The sequence below is a fragment of the Siphateles boraxobius genome, unplaced genomic scaffold, assembly GCF_051911475.1.
Source record: "Siphateles boraxobius isolate OS27281-9 unplaced genomic scaffold, OSU_SipBor_1 32, whole genome shotgun sequence".
Lineage (NCBI taxonomy): Eukaryota > Metazoa > Chordata > Actinopteri > Cypriniformes > Leuciscidae > Siphateles > Siphateles boraxobius.
This window is the reverse complement of record NW_027508942.1, coordinates 1,457,217-1,476,167: the sequence shown is the minus strand read 5'-3', so window position 1 is coordinate 1,476,167 and position 18,951 is coordinate 1,457,217. Positions and strand designations below refer to the sequence as shown.

The window sequence follows — 18,951 nt, the reverse complement described above, 5'->3', positions numbered from 1 at the left end:
ACTTTTTACCACTCCAATGTTAAAATAGGACCATTTCCATGAATAAAACGGCATCACTGTTTCACTGGCATTTCCCCCTAATAAATATATTTTTTAAAAACGCATTGCAGATTAAACTGACCTCACACATATCAACCTATAAGAGATGGGGCAATAATAAGGTTTTCCGTTGTTGTTGTTTTTTATGAAGCACAGGAGTTCATATTTAAAAACAAATGTGTTTGGTTAAATGTCGCAACTAAAATGCATATAGCCCACAAAACAAAATATTTATTAAAAATCTGTGTATAAAATGTATACAAGTATCAACAAGGTAAATTTACTTGATATTCCCAGTGGAAATACTCTGTTTCTAGAGGTGAGAGAATGATGGTTTGAGAAATGGACGAGCAGCAGTCTGGGGGGTGGGCAAAGCCATGAAGCCGGGCCTCTTCGCTGCTGGGACTGACGGAGAGGGCCTGGAACCCCTGCCTGCACTCCGGCTCGCACCCCTGTATCCTCCTCCTCTTCCTCCTCTTGATGAAGACCGGTTATTGCTGTATCCACTACAATAAGGGTGGAAAGGGGTAGTTCATTTGTTTTCATAAAGCCGATATGGAAGTCTACACAATCCAACAATAATAATAATAAATAATTTACATTAATTATGTAAAATTATGTTAAGTTACATTTTTATAGCGCTTTTCTGAGTACTCAAAGCACTTAAAATGGAAAAGGGAATCTCCTCCTCCACCACTAATGTGCAGAATCACCTGGATGATGCGACGGCAGCCATATTTCGCCAGAACGCCCACCACACACCAGCTTACTGGTGGAGAGGAGACAGTGATGCTTCTGCTGTAACAAACATACTGACCCTTTAGTGGAGGAGTTCTGGCCACTGGAACCTTTCCTTCTTTTGGGTTTTCTGGAGTAAGACTCTTGCTTTCTCTTTGCTCCTCGTCCAGAGGTGCTTCTGAAATAGGTTGATGTGATGTCACCTTCATCGTCATCATCATCTTCATTCTGATGGCCTCTTGCTGTGTCAATCCATCCTGAACTCTCGGCCTGCGCCTCAGCTGCAGAGGGAGTGTGAGAACATCATGTCTCTCCAGCTACTTTATAGGTTTCTGTTTTGAGCTAGCGGATATATGATCTGTTTCTCAAAGCAAGTTTATAGGCAGAACTATCCAAATCAAAACTCTACGCCTTATCTCTGGTCATCTGTAATATTATATTATAGTGTTTCCCACACATAGACTAATTTGTGGCGGTGCGCCACAGAATCAACACCAGCTGCCACATATTGCGTTTCGTTATTCTTTTTTTTTTTACGCTATTTAAAACGCAGCTTATTCGTTCAGCTGCATTTCCTTTCCCTGCTCTCCCTCCGTCTCTGTCACTCACGCGTCTTTCTCTCTCTCTCTCTCTCTCTCTCAAACACACACACACAAAGCCCCTATCCTCCGTGCACACCGTGTCACAAGTTCATCCCTGGAAGCGTGGAAGCTCGGCCTATTTGGGGCAGAGAAGACGGCTGGCGAAATTCACAAGTTCACGAAAGGTTTGTATCTCGTGAACACCTTTTCATAATCACACATTAAAAAGAGCTAAAAAAATATTTTATATTCTGAATACAATGCTGTCGGTGTGTTAATGTTGGAGTCCCGACCTGACTCTTAGCAAACAAGCGATTGCACCTTCTTTAGAAAGTTGACTAGTCGCAAGTTTGCAGTAAAATGCAATTGGGTTGTCAAGGTCAGAACACAACATTATTTATAATAAGTTTATTTGATTCATAGCTGCTACATGTAATGTCATTTTTTTACTTTTACACGGAATGTTTGCTGCTTCAATCCAGATAAGTGAAAAGTATTTTCTGCAACTGTAAAAGGCATGTGTTAAGGATGAGGACCAGCTTGAATGAACCGGAGGTATCAGTCTGAAACAGAGCTGAACAGTCCGACTAGTGTAATTAGTTAGGTTATTAAGTAATATAATAAAGTTCTATTTAACAAATTAGTAACCAAGGAATTATTTTGAACCACCCCGGTCTGACATGTAACAAAAAGTTCATAAAGAGTTTAAAACTAATCAATTTTAATTGATTACGCCGACTCATTACCTCTACAGTACAGCGGATCCGCCTTAAGTGAGAAATGCATGTTAAGCTAAGCATGCAGTAAGCACGGTACTAATTTAGCTTACAGACTCACTCCCTTGGATATTCACCTAAAAATAGCACACATTTATTTAGGTTAACGTTTGAGCAAGCAGCCATGTAGAGAGGCTACTACTTGCATGTTTCAAATGATAAGCCATATCTGAGGTCAATAACGGTTAACGATCTGTCTTCCCAATTCCTGTGAAGTTTTTTTTCTGGGACTAACAGACTAATTAAAATTTGGTAGACTAACCCTTTTCTTGTGGACTAACGTTTAGACAACAGGGGGCAGCTCTAGATACGTTAAAGGTGCAGTGTGTGATTTTTAGCGGCATCTAGTTGTGAGGTTACGAATTGCAAAAATCAAAAGTTACGGTCGCCGACAGGAGATGTCGTCTGAGACAGCAGAGAGTAGCCAGTTAAGCAATGAGGTTTCTTTACAAAGATAAATTAAGAAATTAAATTTCAGAAATTATTCAGTAAAACGATGTTATTGCGAATATTATTGTTACTTGTTCATCGTGTCAGTGTTTTATTCGCCGACTTTAGCTAGCTTCTTTGCATGAAGAACAACATATTGACGAAACGCGTTTGTCCGTTTAGGGCCACTGTAAAAACATGTTGCCGCATTTCAATGTAAGGGGACCCGTGGTGCATGTAGATAAAAATGGCTCATTAAAACATAATGGTAGAGCTGGGTGATTTTTTTCCCCTAAAAAAATCTGTGATTTTTTGAAAAAACTCGATTTACGATTCAATTCGATTTGAAGCCCTACATAATGGTAGAAGATATTCGGTAATTACATAATGGTAATAAAAACATTTATTAATTAAGGTCTTTATACACCACTGAAAACATAGTTATGTATATTATATTGCATTTCTGTTTACAAATCTTCCTAAATATTACAAAATGCATCTTTAACGGAAGTTCAAGCATATTCGCTTTACGTGCAAGAACCAATGAGTTTTGTTTTCGCACATCAAGTACGGTTGAGCTTCTGTTTATGTTTGCCGATCAATGTTTTATGTGAATAAAAGCCTACATTCAATCTGTTCATCATATAAAGCGATCGAGTCTCTTCAGAAAATTTTTACTGAACCGATCGATTCTTATGGATTCGTTTTAGAATCTCTTTGAAGCGACAAAGTGGTAGTTGCGTAAATCTCAATGGAGGGATTTAAGTTGCAGCTACATTAGCAAAAAAAGTCCATTGTCAATAGTGTAGCAATATACTGTATGAAGCACAGCTCACAAAGTCATCACTTTCAAACCAAGCAACTTTTCAATAGAAATCAGTTGACCAACTTGGCCCTGAGACTGAATTCTTGATTGTGTGGATTCCAATTGAAATTATTGGATTTCTACCTGTTTGGTGAAATTTCACGGGCAATGTGACCGCACTTTAAGAAAGAAGCACATTTGCATTTACCTCAGTTTTGGTCTGTGATCATCCATTCAGGTTACTAGTCTCTAAAACAAGGTTCAGGCTAGGATGGATTATTGTAACGTAGTGTGTCAGGGAAAGCGTTCATCTTGGGGATATAATCTATGCGTAGATGAGTATGTGTTGTCAGACCCTCACCAGGCAGCTGCCACTCGGCGTACTTCTGCAGCAGTTCAATAACCTCAGCGCCATACTTCTCCAGTTTGTCTTCGGTCACACCGTCAATCTGCAACAGCACCTCCGGATCAGCCGAGAGGGTCTCTGCACAGAAACACATCACAATTCATTTAATACAGAGCACATGTGGCTGTGAAAAGGGAAGGGGATTAATTGCTTTGGGTTAATGAAGTGTTTCATCCCAGTAACACTATGTAAATCTGCTTGTAAAAAAAAAAAAAATCATAAATGTGCTGAAAGTTGTGTATATATATATATATATATATATATATACACACATGTATGTGTATGTGTGTGTGTGTGTGTGTGTGTGTGTGTGTGTGTGTGTGTATATACCATTTACACATTTCATTATATATTATGAAAATTTGCTAACCAGCAATCTTTTTGAGTGTGGCTGTGGAGAAAATGTTGTAGTAATGAATGCCGAAGACTTTGCCCAACTTCTTGCACAGATCATTGAGTTCCTGCAGACACTTTTTAACCATCTCTTCTCTCTTAGACACATTCTCAGTCACGGAGGCTTTGTGCTTTCTAATGCTGGATGCACTCTCAGTCTCAAGAAATTCAACCTGCAATGGGGATAGTCATTACAGATTTTGCATAGAGCATACATTAGTATTGAGCATAAAAAAGCAGTGTCACAGGAGAAATAAAGTATTATTATATTTATAGTCTTACCTGCATGCAGCCATTCAGTACAGCCATAGCTTTAGGCCCTGCAGATATATAGGCCACTGCCTGCCCGTTGACAGTGATGTACAGGTCCTCCATCAGAACACTATCCAGCACCAGTTTCTTAAAGAGCCTCTCAGCATTGTGTTTGGAATAAGCCGCTCCTACTCCAAACATTCCGGACTGGATCCGAGCACTTTTGGAGCCTGCCGCACAGAGATATTCTTATTGAGCCCTGGATCAGCCATCCTGACAGGCATTAAATCTCAAGCACTGTATGAAGCAAAAGATATTCATAGTAGTATTCGCACTATCATTTATGACTTCTTACCCAGAAATATCTCGACCAGCATGTTGAGGGTAAGCCTGTTCTGCTGGGCGGATTTGCCATATCGGTTTCCAACCTTCTCACAGTTCTCCTGCACAAACCTCGCAATCTTCTTCACATCATCGGTGACATTTCTTGATTTATATTTCTGGAGGTAAGTATTAAGATGCATGAATTTGAATTTGTATCTGTAATTAATTTATAATGGCATATTCAAAATGTTCATGCTCTTAAGTAAATAATTAGTCGATTAACTTGTTAGGCAAGCAAACGTAATACAATTTAAAGCAATGGATGTGTATAATTATACAGTTTATTATTAAGCATTACATTTGTATAATGAACGCTGTAAAGAATGAACTGATTTGATGATGGTCTTACATGTGGTCTGGCACAATTGTCACAGATGACCTCAGGATGTTCTTTACAGAAGCTTGTATTAAACGTGTGCTCGCCAAAGTAAGCCAGCAACTGGATCCTCCTGCACTCGGCCACATTCTCACAGAAATGCACCATGCTGTGAAGGTTGTTGATGTGGGTGGCTTTGGATTGCTGGTTGCCATCTTTATCCACTGCAATTATATTAACTGTTATGTAGGCCACGCTTACACAGACAGGTTAACGACTGTATAATAGTGTCTGGATTTTAGTATTCCACATTCATGTTTTGAACATTTTCATTATGTGAAGCACCCTAAAACATGTCATTTTACAGCACAACAAATTTAGTTCTGTTGTGTTTCTATGTCTTGCTTAGTTTTAATACTTTAGTGTTACAAGTGATTGTTTACGATTAAGCCATCAATATTTACATCCTAGCTTCAATGCAAGACTACACAAAAGCTAGTACATACTAGCAATGAGTCTCTTGATCCGGATAACATCAGTGTAGGAATAGAAGAGGACGCAGTGGGAAATCTCTCCATCTCGACCAGCTCTGCCTGACTCCTGGTAGTAGCCCTCCATTGACTTGGGCAGACTGGCATGGATCACATAACGCACATCAGGCTTATCGATACCCATACCAAATGCAATGGTAGCGCACATAACCTAAAAACAAAAGATGAATTGTTAAAAAATAAATAGTGGTATTTGTGGGAACATAAATACAAAAACACAACATTTCTAATCAAAAGAGCTGGTCCATGTTTTAAAGTAACAGTCATTTTGGTTCAAAATTGTAAGAACTGGGTGCCTCACCTGGCAGCCATCCTGGTTGATCCATTTGTTTTGGACATATTCCCTGTCACTGTCACTCAGGCCAGCGTGATAAGCCTGCGCTGCAATCCCAGCCCTCTGAAGACTGTCAGCCAGAGTGTCGCAGTCATTACGAGACAAACAGTACACAATCCCCGAGTCGCCTACACATACAGTCAACATGGTTTACAGGGTCTCCATGCTGGGGTGAAAATTTATGAGCTAAAGATTTAATCCGGACAGCACTCACGTGGGTAATATTTCTTAATCCACTGAATGCATTCCTCACCAACCTTCTTGGGCTTTTTTGGCAAAACGAAGTATTTGAGATTGTGCCTGTTAAAGCTCATTGTGAATCTGTGAAAACATTATCAATGTATATATATATGTATCAAAGCATACATACATCTCATGCACTACTGTTTGTAAAGTTTAAAAGTCTGAAGATTTTTTTAAACGTTTTTGAGATTCTTATTTATATTAATATTAATTAATAATATTGAGTTATGCTGCTTATTTTTGTGAAAACGTATATATTTTTTCAGGATTCTCTGAATAGCATTTATTTGAGATAGAAATGTACATTATAAATGTAAATGTCTTTAATGTCTCTTTTGAGCAAATTAATGTGTCCTTGCTTACTAAAAGTTTATACTGAAAGTTTGTACTGAGCCCAAACTTTTTAGTGGTCCCCTCCCCTGTGAGGACGATCACTTGGCCTTTTAATTAATATGTGAACATGTTACTTTGTACAGTATTTTTGAAGGAATGTGAGTTTCAAAATAATAATGTATCCATATTATAATCAATGTCTAATGTCAGTAACATTAATCAGAATACAATGTCCTATATTATAAATGCTTTTACACATATGAAATGGCAGAAAAATGTGAGTGAGGAAGAAGACTTACACCTGAGGACGGGTCATTGCTAGCTGGTTAAGAATGTCTTTCTGAACTCTAGGAGTAGCTGTGGCTGTCAGTGCCATTACAGGAACCTTGGGAAACATCCGCCTGAGCTCATGCAAGCGCTTGTAGTCTGGCCTGAAATCATGACCCCACTAAGGGAGAATTAGATCATTTTTACAATTTTTGTATGGATAGTGCCACACTATTGGTTAACATTTTTACAAAAAAGTAAATTTTGTAAATGAACACAAAGACATTCTAACCTAAATTATTAAAATCACAAATTTTTCACTGTTCTTGTTGCACCGTACAATTTATAAACAAGTTTACCTGACTGACGCAATGGGCCTCATCAATGACTAAGCGAGCCAGCAAACCTCTTTCAAACAGATTCTGAAGTGCACTAATCATTCGTCCACTTGCACACACCTGAGAACAAAAGCACCACATTTCAACGGTGGTTGACATGCACGCAAAACACTTGTCTAGTTTGAAACTCACCTTCTCAGGAGTGGCATAAAGCAGTTTGATGGGAGGATCCTTCTTAGACAACTGCATATAGATCCGTGAAGCCTCACTATCTTTTTTTTCCCCTGATAAACTAGTTGCACAAATCTATAACACAAAACTGCACAGTAAGCAACTGTTTCAAGTAGAGAAAATCATTGTGCATAAGGTAAAGAAGGACTTACATCTAATGTGGTGAGTTTTTGGACCTGGTCAACAATTAGAGACCGTAGAGGAGATATGACTACAGTCACCCCAGCAGAGATACAAGCAGGAAGCTGATAGCAGAGACTTTTACCACCACCTGAAATGGAGATGTGAAACTTTTCATCATTACAAAACACTTTAAAAATGTATGGTATTTTAAAAAACATAGAAAGAAAAAGGACAGCACAATGATTTAACACACACACATATATATTATATATATATTATATATTGGGTGTGTGCGTAAAACCATTAATATAATTTATACAGCTAATAAATATAATATAGTTGTAGTCAAGACATAGTGAGCTGGGATTTCTAGTCTAACCTACAAAATAAACAAGCTGAATAGGCTAAGTCATAATGACTTAGTTGCTATTATGCTTGTAACGAACCTGTAGGCATCAGTACAAACGTGTCTTCTCCTAACAGTGCAGCATTAATGGCCTCCAGCTGATTGAAGCGGAACTGATGCAGCCCAAACTTCTTATGGAAAATCTTCATCATCTCTGGGCTATGAGGAAAGCTGAAGCCTCTAAAGCAGTCATGAGCTGGGTTTCTATACACAGGCTCTGCAGACCAACACATACACTCGCATCAGAAAACTGCTCATCAAGAAAATTCATGGGTCTCTAATAATATGACATAAATGGTAAGGGATATTTCATTATTAAACTTACCAGGGTTGGGTGTTTTGGCAGGTTTTGGTGCTGTTGGTGTGACTGTCTTTCTCTCCAATGGTTTTGAAGGCCCTCCCTCCCGCACTGATGGTGTTTTTGCACCAGAGCTGTCTCTTGATGCCAAGACGCTTGAAGGTTCTTCATAATAATCTGGAATGTCAGTCTCATCAAAATCATCAATGTCAAAGTCATCAATGTCAAAGTCATCAACTGGCTCTGTGTCTGCTCGAGAACTGTTGGGTACTGCAGTGTAGGTTTCAACACTGCTCTCAGCATGTCTATTGCCTGAATCCACTCTCTTGGGGGAATAAAACAGGCCATTTTGGTCTACATCCACAGTCTGATTGTTTGCTTCATTGAAGGATAACCTTGAGAAGCACTTATCTGTCTTTGACTCAGATTTGCTTACAGCTGGACTTGACCTGTTTAAGATGTCCCCACTAGTTGCTGTTTTTGAGGACCAGTTAGGATTCCAGGAACCACCAGGGGTTTCAACACCACTGATGATGCAGTCGGAGTCCTCAAATACGGAGTCATTACGCAGAAACATGACAGAGGAATTGAACTTACGACTCAGAAAGTCTGTTTTGACACCCCCTCCCTTTTCTGATGTCATGGATGATGACAGACTAGAGGGTGTGACTCCAAAACTGTGTCTGTTCAGCAGACTAGAATATGGAGTTGCTGATCGGGCTAAATGAGATGCTATGTATGGTGCACCATTAGCAAGAATCCTTTTCCTGTGGTAAAGACAGAGATAGTGTAATGGAGAGTCATTACCAGTAGTTATACTGTAACAAGCAGTAATGGCATCTATCACTTACTGTATAGTGATAGAAAAGTATTCAATTAACATCACACTCACATAACTGTTGAACGTAAATACAGTGTTGCAATGATTATTTAAATCATAAAAAAATATATATATAAATATATATATTTTTTTTTTTTTTTTTAACAATTCATTTTTATTGTAAGGCAGTATAACAAATTCAACCAAGTATTATTACTCAGCAAAATGCCACCTTTATTGCTTTACCTGTGTGCTCTCTGCAGTAATAGCTCTGTACCGCTGGTCAGTGCTATGAGCTCATGCTCTGGAATAGTGTCCACTAGAGAACAAATAGACTCCATAACACTAAAGAGAGCATCATCAGTTCCTAAATCACAAACACATGTACATTAGACACAGTACATCCATTCATATCAAACTTTTAGATCACAAAGCAATCCTATATGAGTGATACCTTTTAAGTCTTTGGCAGGTTTATCAATGGGTGATGACAGGCTTGAAGCAGATTCATGGGGTAGTACATTTTTGTCAGCATGGGTAACAGAGTCAGATGACCTATAAAACAAAAGAGTTTTGGGAAAATAAATTTAAAAATGAAAAGAAAGTGTACATATGTTTCAGCCAGATGTGTAGTTAACAAAACATTTTGGGCAAAATTAATTTATCAATGAAAGTATGTTACCTTTTCTCCTTATCTGAGACCAAGGGACTCATCTCCTCAGGAACAGGGGATGGTGGGATGAAATCTTCATCATTTTCATAAACGTTGTCACTCTCACTGTCATCAACATCTATGATGTTTGTCTCAGTAGCTGCAATTCAAACACGGCTAATAAATTTCCAAACACACCAACTTTTTCCTTAGCAGGTGAAAATTTGGTAAATAAAGACTTAAAAAAACCACACTAAATCATTAATAAAATTGAGGTGCACTAACTTGTCACACACTTGAAATCCTCCTGGTTTATGACAGGTGAAATACGGTCGATGATTTCCTCATCCTCAGTGTCACTCAGTAATGCCTTTTGCTGGACTGATTTATGTCTTTTGCCTTTTTTAATGGGTGAATCCTCGGTCTCAGCAGGCTCTGTGCTGACTCCATTAGGCGCTGACAGGACGTCCTTTGGGGCAGTTATGGTTTCTGTAGCCTGTGAACCTCCGTGTAATGTAGTCTCGTCACTCTTGGCACAAGAGGAATTTGGGGATGTGTTCTGGTCTGATACACTTGGCTTTTGTGCAGAGGTCCCTGCAACTGGGGATGCTACTCTTCCCTTGACTGGGGTTTCAAAATCATCCAAATCATCCCATTCATTGAAGGAAAGTTGAGAGAGGTCATGCTTAAATTCAACAACAGTTTGATCATCAGTAGCATCTTTAAGCAAGGCTGCAGATTTTGGCAACGCCTTAATGGTAGATTGTACAAGAGGTGTTTTGTTCACAGCAAATGGGTTGGCCAATGGATTAACAGTAATTGTCTTCAGCCTGTTGGGTGCTGTGAAGAAGTTGACTTTCGGCACTACTTTTTCAGGCTTTTGTGAAAATGTCACAGGAGTTTTGGTTACTTCACAGCTGCGGAGAACATTGACACTCCTGTTTGCTAAGACATTTGCACCATTTACCTTTTGAGGAACTTCCACTTTGGAGATGCCTGATGAAGACTTCTTTTTGAAGCAAAACCCCCTGAACAGAGGAATTTTCAGAGGTTAGACACCCTAAACTACACATTTGGGATGTTGCTATGGTCAGCTCACTTTCATTTGTAGAAAGCATTTGGTAACACTTTATTTTACAGTGTCCATTATGTTACCTGTAACTACTTTAGTAATAACTATAATTTATGCCAAATTACATTACATTACTAATCCTATAGTAAGTACATGTAGTTTATTATTACTCAGTACTTGAAAGTATAATTGCACTGTAACACGGACACCTTAAAATAAAGTGTAACCAAGCATTTCTTAAAAACATCTTGTCCTAAAGGAGCTGTAAAGAGAAAACCCTTACTTTAACCATAAAGTCTATTACTTTGAGGACGCTTATTTACTAATGCACTATTTTAGACATACTTCTTTCTGTCTATCTACATATCTGTCTACCCATTTATCTCACTATCTATCCATCTATCTACAAGTCGGTTTATCTATCTTTCAATCCATTTGTCTAACGTTAACGTTACCAATCTATCTACATATCAAGACTATAGTCTATATCTAACGTTATATACAAATATAGATAGATAGATATTTGTATGATGACGTTCATTATGTGCACAAATATCTATATATCTATCTATCTATCTATCTATGGATATATAGTTCTTACCCAGGCTTTGTTTTGAGCAGTGACAGCTTGTTCTGTGCAGCATTATTATGTCGGTCCAGTTGCTCCTTTAGGTTGTTTTGAGGAAGACTCGGCATCATGTGTGCATTTATATGAACTTTAAATCCTCAGTAGTTCATGTATATGGCATTTAATCAACTCCACACACACACACACACACACACACACAAACGTCAATAAACACAGGTATGCTCCGTTAGAGTTAATGCGACATTACAACCCTCGGTTATTTAGCACAAAAACACTCACAACGCAATTGTTTCTCGCTTTCTGTCATCGTATGGACCTTAAAATCACAAAACGGCACAAAATTCCTTTACAATTACCGCCACCAAAGATGAAAGTTTGATATTCGGATACAAACAAAACATATGAGCGCCACACAAAGTCACCATAACACACCGCTGAAAGGACAGCTCGCGCTTCCCGCGTATTCGATTCTGGCTCTGATTGGACAGCTGCAAGAAACATCACTTCCTCTAAGCAGCTCCTTAGAGGAAAATCTAGCAAAATATTAATTTCCAGTATTTTCGGATTTACACCAGCAACATTTTCTATTTTATTTATTTATTTCTATTTTATCATTTTCTGTTCAATGGCGTTTTAATCTTGTCTCAACTATAGACTGTAACAAAAAACAAACAAAACCCGGAGAGCTTCCCTCTCTGGTGCACGTTGTGGTAACTCAAACATTTGATGTGGATTTAGGTCGCCACTTACTGGCTTGCTGTGTAATTGCACATTATTTGCATATTCCATCGGTGATATACAGTAATGTTGTGTTTTTTAAAGTAATTTTAATACACTTACATTTAAATACAAGAGGGGGGGCAGTACTCGGAGTGGCAGTGTCTTTTGCATTTTTAAACTTTTATTTGTTTTAATCCGTTTTTAAGCTTTAGTCAATGGATGAACACCATTATGCTGATAAGTAATCTATAAAAATACACACACACACACACACACACACACACACACAATCCCTAAGAAAATCTTTATTTCAGTACAATAATTTCGGTTGCAAACATGACCATTATAAAATCTTGATTTTAACGAAGTAAACAAATCAATGAGCATATTAATAGCTAATGGAGTGTCAGTTATTTTTTTTAATGAATGTGAACATATAGTTGATTAAGTATTCAACTGATTTACTGACAGCTGATACAGACTATTATGTCTCATCAATGAAGATGTTGTCCATTGTGCATACAATTATTTTGTGTGAGAGTAAAATGTAATAACTCATCTCCCTTTTCATGGTAAAAGTATATCATTTTCAGTTATTTACACCAAAGGTAAAGGATAGGATGAGCACGCAGCAAGTCCACACATATTCTTTCCCCTCTCAATGTAGAAATATCTGTATGGGAAAAAAAATATATTAGTTAATTAAAATAATTAAAAATGACAACAAATTTATGGGAGGACAACTTGCTCAGGTGTTCATATATAATCTCAATTTTATTTTTCAACCTTACAGTAGCATAACATTTAAGGAAATCTCCTTTATTTGATAAAGTCTTGCATACAGACCCGTTAATTCCCCAGTGTGTTCCCCAGGAGTTCTTCACTATCCAGTACGGAGTTCCGTTCTCCTGAGCATAACCCACAGCAAGCACTGCGTGGTTCACCATGTCAGTAGTGTTGTGACACTTAGTGCTATAAAATAGTCAGAATATTACAGAAATTGCCATGAACTGTCACAAATAAAAATAGTATAAAATTATATTAGAAAACACTACTTAATATAAAAATATTTGTAATTATAATAAATGAGTGCGGTCAAATCGATAAATCGCATATAAACGTATATATGTATACATATATACACACACACACTATATATAATTACAAACTTTTATGTTGCATGTGATTAGTCGCGATTAATCAATTTGACAGCACTAATTTATTATAATTACAAATATTTTTATTTTAAGTAGTGTTTTCTTTCATATTGTTAGCCTAAATGTTTAAGAGAGCAAAGGCATATATTTCGTCCCTACCTGGTATATACTCCATCTTTGTAGTGCATGAAATCATTTGTCACCTCATATGCAAAGCTGACAGGGTTCAACCTGGCCACAGCATCCACCATACCCATTTCATCATACTAAAAACAGAAATTTGCAGTTAGAGCGAAGATGTGCAACTTTATTAATATTTGCATATGGACCATCACTTACCTTTGTGATGTTTACAACTTCCTTCACAAAAGCAGCAGCCAGCTGTGGTTTGAATCTACATTCCCCGCCCTACAAGCGAGTAAGAAGAAATATCATGACTTTATAAGTTAAAACAATAGGTAAAAGAGTAAAGTACTCACCTTAGCCTTGTAAGGGTAATCTTCTTCTGTCATGAGACCTTTGTTGTACATGATGTACTCAAAGGCTTGACTTGGGAGGCCACTAAAAAGCATGTGACAGGAGTAAAATGTTATTTATACAATATTACAGTTGAGATTCCTAGAACCATAAAATAAAATCCAACACAATCTGAATCTATGGCTTTTGACATAAGATGCATTTATCTAACTCACCCGTTGCAGCCATGATTGTTGAAAGCACCTGCACAATCGACAAGTTGCTGTTCTGCCTTTAAAACAATGCACAACAGGAACAAGAAGAGGTTAATAACCTTATGTTTTACACTATTGCTCAAATATTTGGAACAATTCAGATTTTTTAAAATGTTTTTGACAGAAGTCTTTTATGCTCACAGCTGCATTTATTTGATTAAAAGATACAGGGAGAATAGTAATACTGTCAAATATGGTTGTAATTTAAAAGAACGGTTTTCTATTTAAAATGGAATTTATTCCCGAAGCTGAATTACTCCAGTCTTCAGTGTCACATGATCCTTCAGAAATCATTCTAATATGCTGATTTGCTGCTCAGTAACTTATTATTGTCAATTATTATTGATGATCAGTAATTAAAAATAGTTATTATTATTATCAATGTTGAAAACAGTTTTTGCTGCATAATAATAATAATTTTGTCGAAACCATGATACATTTGTTTTAGGATTCTGTGATGAATAGAAAGTTCAAAAGAACAGCATGCATTTGAAACAGAAATCTTTTGTAACGTTATAAATATCTTTACTGTCATTTTTTGATAAATTTAATGCATCCTTGCTAAATAAAAGTTTTCATTTTTGTATCTTTTTTAAAATCATACCCCAAACTTTTGAATGGTAGTGTTTCACAGTTTCCACGAAAAAATTAAGCAGCAAAAACTGCTTTTAACATTGATAATAATAATATTAAAAATATTTATTGAGAAGCAAATCAGCAAATTATAACGATTTCTGAAGGATCATGTGACACTGAAGACTGGAGCAATGATTGCCATCACTGGAATATAACACATTTTAAAATATGTTTAAATGGAAAACAATTATTTTAAATTGCAATAATATTTCACAATATTACTGCTTTTACTGTATTTTTAATCAAATAAATGCAAATGCAGCATTGGTGAGCATATGAGACTTCTTTCAAAAAAATATTTGAAACTTTAGACTGGTCGTGTATATTACAGTGGTATTATATTACTTACTGTGGTATACAGTAATTACTGCATGTTGGTACTAAATAGGTATATAAGACATTACTACTAATCTAATGATAAATTCAAATCAAAATGTACATACTAGTTGTAGGAGTTTCCCTGTGGCAATAGCAGTGACGGACTCTAGACAGCCTGTGGTGGAGAAAGTCCAGCAGCTGCCGCAAGGTCCCTGAAACAGTGTCACTGATTAAACCACCAATATTATAGTTTTAGAGGATTATTAGGACAAGATAAGCAAGATACCTGATTCTTGACATCAGTTACAAAGTGCCCTTTGTTTCTCCAGTCAATCATGTCAGGATAAGGACCATTACTGCTCAGATGATTCCCTCTAGTGGCTGAGCAGTTCTGTCAGATTGTAAAAATGTTCATGAATTGTGGTACTTTCCTATTTCCTCATTGATCACGAGAGGCGGTCAAAAATAATACCTGAGGCTCTGTCAGGAGGTAGGACTTCTTAAATTCAGCAAAGCTCATGTCTGAAAACTGGTTCAGTCCCACTGTAAAGTGCAGAGAAATAACATGTGATTTTAATGTGTTTTCATAACCTAAACATGAACGTTTTCACAACATTCTGTAAGTTAGATTATATCAGTCATACTTGAAAACGTGTGTTTTCCAGCATTATGGTGCTCAATCGTCTTCTTGTTTTCCAGGAATATCTGCAGCCGCTGGTAATATTCATTTATCTCATATTTTTTATTATACTGCGAAATTAAACAGAATAAAAGGGGTTACTTTTCTTCCTCTTTCTAACTTTCACTTCCTTCCTTTAGTGCCGCCTTACATTTACATTGGCGATATGAACAAACAATTAAAAAACTATTTATTCTTACCTGAGACAGCCATGATTTGAAAAGCAACTCATCTGCAACAAATAATTATATTTTTATTTTGGTGCTGCACACAACAGTTCAATACTTTTTTCCCCCCTTCACCATGCATTTGTATTTTAATCCTCTTCTATTTCAATATATATATATATATATATATATATATATATATATATATATATATATATATATATATATATATATATATATATACTGAACCAAGACTTACGACAAATAGTTAAAAGCGAAAGTACGCAGCGGCGCGCGTAAGAAAAACAAGTTCAAAGTCAAAAACTGGTTTGAGATCTTACCTTCTTCAGTGTGCAAAGGCACTGTGTGTACCTGATATAGAACCGCAAACAGCACCAACAAAATCAACCTGTTCATCTTCACCCCTGCGAGCAACTCATAACACCAGCATTAGAATAGCTTATGTATCTCATTCTCATCACATGCTTTAGCACTCCTCCTACTCGAGGGAGGGCTTTACTGTCCTCTGGGCTTCGGGTTAAAGGTGCACTCAATATTCTTTAGCTAATTAAACGTTTTACACAAAGAAATGAACAGCATTTTTTTTAGATTATATATCAGTTTAATGAAGTGTACAAAGCTGTTTTATTCTAGCTAGGCTACATGGAGCTGGTCGCCCCTTCTTTTACTGGGGTCGCCCCCCTCCCCCTCCTCAGTAGCTGCAACGTTGACATCACATGACCAGTGTCACGCAACTGAGTTACTACTAGACATAATATTGCGATAAATGCAAATTCAGCCAGTGTTTCAGCCAGTTACCTGAAAACGACACTTTAGCCTATAGCTACTACGACTTTTGCCTTAACAAACTCCTAATTACTGCTTATTAATAGTTAGCAAGGTAACTTAGTTGTTAAGTTTAGGTAATGGGTAGGATTAAGGGATGCAGAATATGTTCATGCAGAATAAGGCATTAATATGTGCTTTATAAGTAGGCCTACTACTAAACATCCAATAGTAATATGCATGCTAATAAGCAACTAGTTAGTTAATAGTGAAAACTGGACCCTAAACTAAAGTGTTAACAATGACTATGTGTATATTATGTATATTAACAATGGCTCTGTCCCAAATGGCACACTTCACGTGCACTCATGGGCTGCATCCGAAATTATATACTTTCCTACTATATTGTAGGCAATATCCCCTTCGATGATCCTATTCAACCATACTAAGAGGCAAAAATAACTTTAGATATACCTCACATTTGTTTCATCTTTTTTTTATTTATTATTACTTATGTAAGAGTGTTGAACTTTCTTCTCCTGCGTCTTATTCTTCTTCAATCCCGAATGGCAGCACAGCTGAAATGTTTGTTTAGGTTTCCTTCAGTCTCAGACTTATTCATTTAACTTTTGGAGTAAAAGAGCCTGCCCAGACCAGATGAGAAAAAGTAACACATTACTTTCCATTAAAAAGTAAAACAATTAGTTACAAAATTAGGGAGTAACAAAATATTGTAATGTATTACTTTTAAAAGTAATTTTCACCAACACTGCTTATAACCAAATCTTCCAGAGAGCAAAATAAAGTGTGCATGACAAAAACCACATACAAGGAAGCAATATCCCCCTGAGATAGAATAGATTTATTAGCAAGAGGTAATCAGGAAACATACAGTTTATTTTTCTTTCTTTTTCTTTTCTGTTCATTTCTCTTTTTTGTACAAAACTGGAAATATTTCCCGAGCCGTGGAAATAAACTTAAGGGTTGAAAGATAATTCTCATACCACTGGGTATTGCTAACAGCAAAATGTTTGTTTGTATGTTTATATATCATTTATAAGAGTATGTGCACATAGATGTGTATACAGTATATATATATATATATATATATATATATATATATATATATATATATATATATATACACATATATACATATATATATATATATATATATATATATATATATATATATATATATATATATATATCCTTTTTAAAGTTTCTGGCTGATACAGTGTTGCATGCCTGCCACATGAGCGATTAGTGTTTCCAGACTGTACATAGTAAAAATACATACAAATATTCACAGAATAAGCACTACATTACTATATTCCTGCTAAGAGAATGATTATAGACAGGATTACAGTATATGCAAAACACTTTAAAGTCCTCTACCTCTAGATCATGGTTTCAAAAATCACAAATCATATAGCATTGAGTGTTTAAGCATAGGATACAACGCTTTAAAGAGGTGTGCTTTAAACTAGTACATGTTAAGAAATACATAGGGCTGCATGTACAAAATATACAGAATACTTTTCTGTGTGGCGAGTTGACAATGTTTGTACAAAAATGTTTCTACGGTCTGTTTTTTTTTCTTTCTTTTTTAAGGTAAGGATGCAGAACCCTACGTCTTTATTCTAGGACTACAAAAATACCCTTTGTATGCTGCAAGCGGGAAGGTCATTCACTTTTGATCATACTCTTAAACAACAATGCATTTTACAAAGTGATATTTAGTCACGTCCCACAATCACTGGAACAGCAAGAAGAACATAGATTGTCTGTAAATGTACAATAGCTGGATAATCTGGTGTAGAAGGATAGTGTTGAACCCAGAATACCTTTTTTCCCAAAATGCGGCTGTGAGCAACAGAAACATTACATGGGTAAACAATCACTAAACGACTAGTTTCAAAAATATAAGGCTGATCTAATAGTCCTTGCTTTTTTTGTAAAGAAATAGTCTAATTTTGGGCTGAGGAAATAATAAATAATAAATAAATAAATTGCTGCAAAATTAACAAATTCTTCATGCAAGGACAGATGAAAATTCTTTTTGCCAGATAGGAGACTTACACTGCCGTTTAATGTATTATAATTACCAAGCTACACACTGACTGCTTTATTTATTAAGTCATGCCAAAACTGTTCAAAAAATATTATGGCAGTTTAGGCATTGTGAAATCAGGGAATGGACGTTAATTATGGCAACCAATTCATGTAAAAATGCTGGAGTTGGTTCAACTAAGTACAGTGACGTGTGCCTTGGATTATAATGGTATAACAGTATAAGTGTTTCTATACGCTTGGTTGTATACAGGAATATATCTGCTTTCCCCATTGCTACATGGTATGCATATACCGTAAAATAGTTA

At 36.5% G+C, this 18,951-nt stretch overlaps 2 protein-coding genes across 3 annotated transcripts; both read right to left on the bottom strand.

Annotated features, from left to right (window-relative positions):
* Nucleotides 1-250: 250 nt before the first annotated feature.
* Nucleotides 251-11,743, bottom strand: blm (BLM RecQ like helicase). 2 transcript variants are annotated; one of them, XM_077194441.1, is made up of 23 exons: nucleotides 11,656-11,743; nucleotides 11,389-11,544; nucleotides 10,683-10,743; nucleotides 10,001-10,592; nucleotides 9,746-9,875; nucleotides 9,518-9,618; nucleotides 9,310-9,430; nucleotides 8,271-9,010; nucleotides 7,986-8,162; nucleotides 7,569-7,687; nucleotides 7,378-7,491; nucleotides 7,207-7,305; nucleotides 6,880-7,028; nucleotides 6,219-6,325; nucleotides 5,972-6,132; nucleotides 5,626-5,821; nucleotides 5,153-5,343; nucleotides 4,775-4,919; nucleotides 4,450-4,649; nucleotides 4,145-4,340; nucleotides 3,730-3,852; nucleotides 857-1,058; nucleotides 251-545 (listed from the first exon to the last, which is right to left on the bottom strand). In XM_077194441.1, exons 2-23 carry the CDS (start codon nucleotides 11,484-11,486, stop codon nucleotides 353-355), a joined length of 4,215 nt encoding a protein of 1,404 aa, XP_077050556.1. In that variant the 5' UTR covers nucleotides 11,487-11,544; nucleotides 11,656-11,743; the 3' UTR covers nucleotides 251-352. The 2 variants fall into 2 exon arrangements, with proteins under 2 accessions (XP_077050556.1, XP_077050555.1); XM_077194440.1 differs by having other exon boundaries at nucleotides 10,001-10,743.
* A 643-nt stretch (nucleotides 11,744-12,386) lies between these two features.
* Nucleotides 12,387-18,906, bottom strand: ctsh (cathepsin H). The gene is made up of 12 exons (XM_077194439.1): nucleotides 16,126-18,906; nucleotides 15,818-15,849; nucleotides 15,583-15,688; nucleotides 15,411-15,481; nucleotides 15,225-15,329; nucleotides 15,064-15,150; nucleotides 13,946-14,001; nucleotides 13,733-13,814; nucleotides 13,593-13,661; nucleotides 13,413-13,519; nucleotides 12,943-13,068; nucleotides 12,387-12,769 (listed from the first exon to the last, which is right to left on the bottom strand). Exons 1-12 carry the CDS (start codon nucleotides 16,199-16,201, stop codon nucleotides 12,694-12,696), a joined length of 993 nt encoding a protein of 330 aa, XP_077050554.1. The 5' UTR covers nucleotides 16,202-18,906; the 3' UTR covers nucleotides 12,387-12,693.
* Between the last annotated feature and the right edge of the window lie 45 nt (nucleotides 18,907-18,951).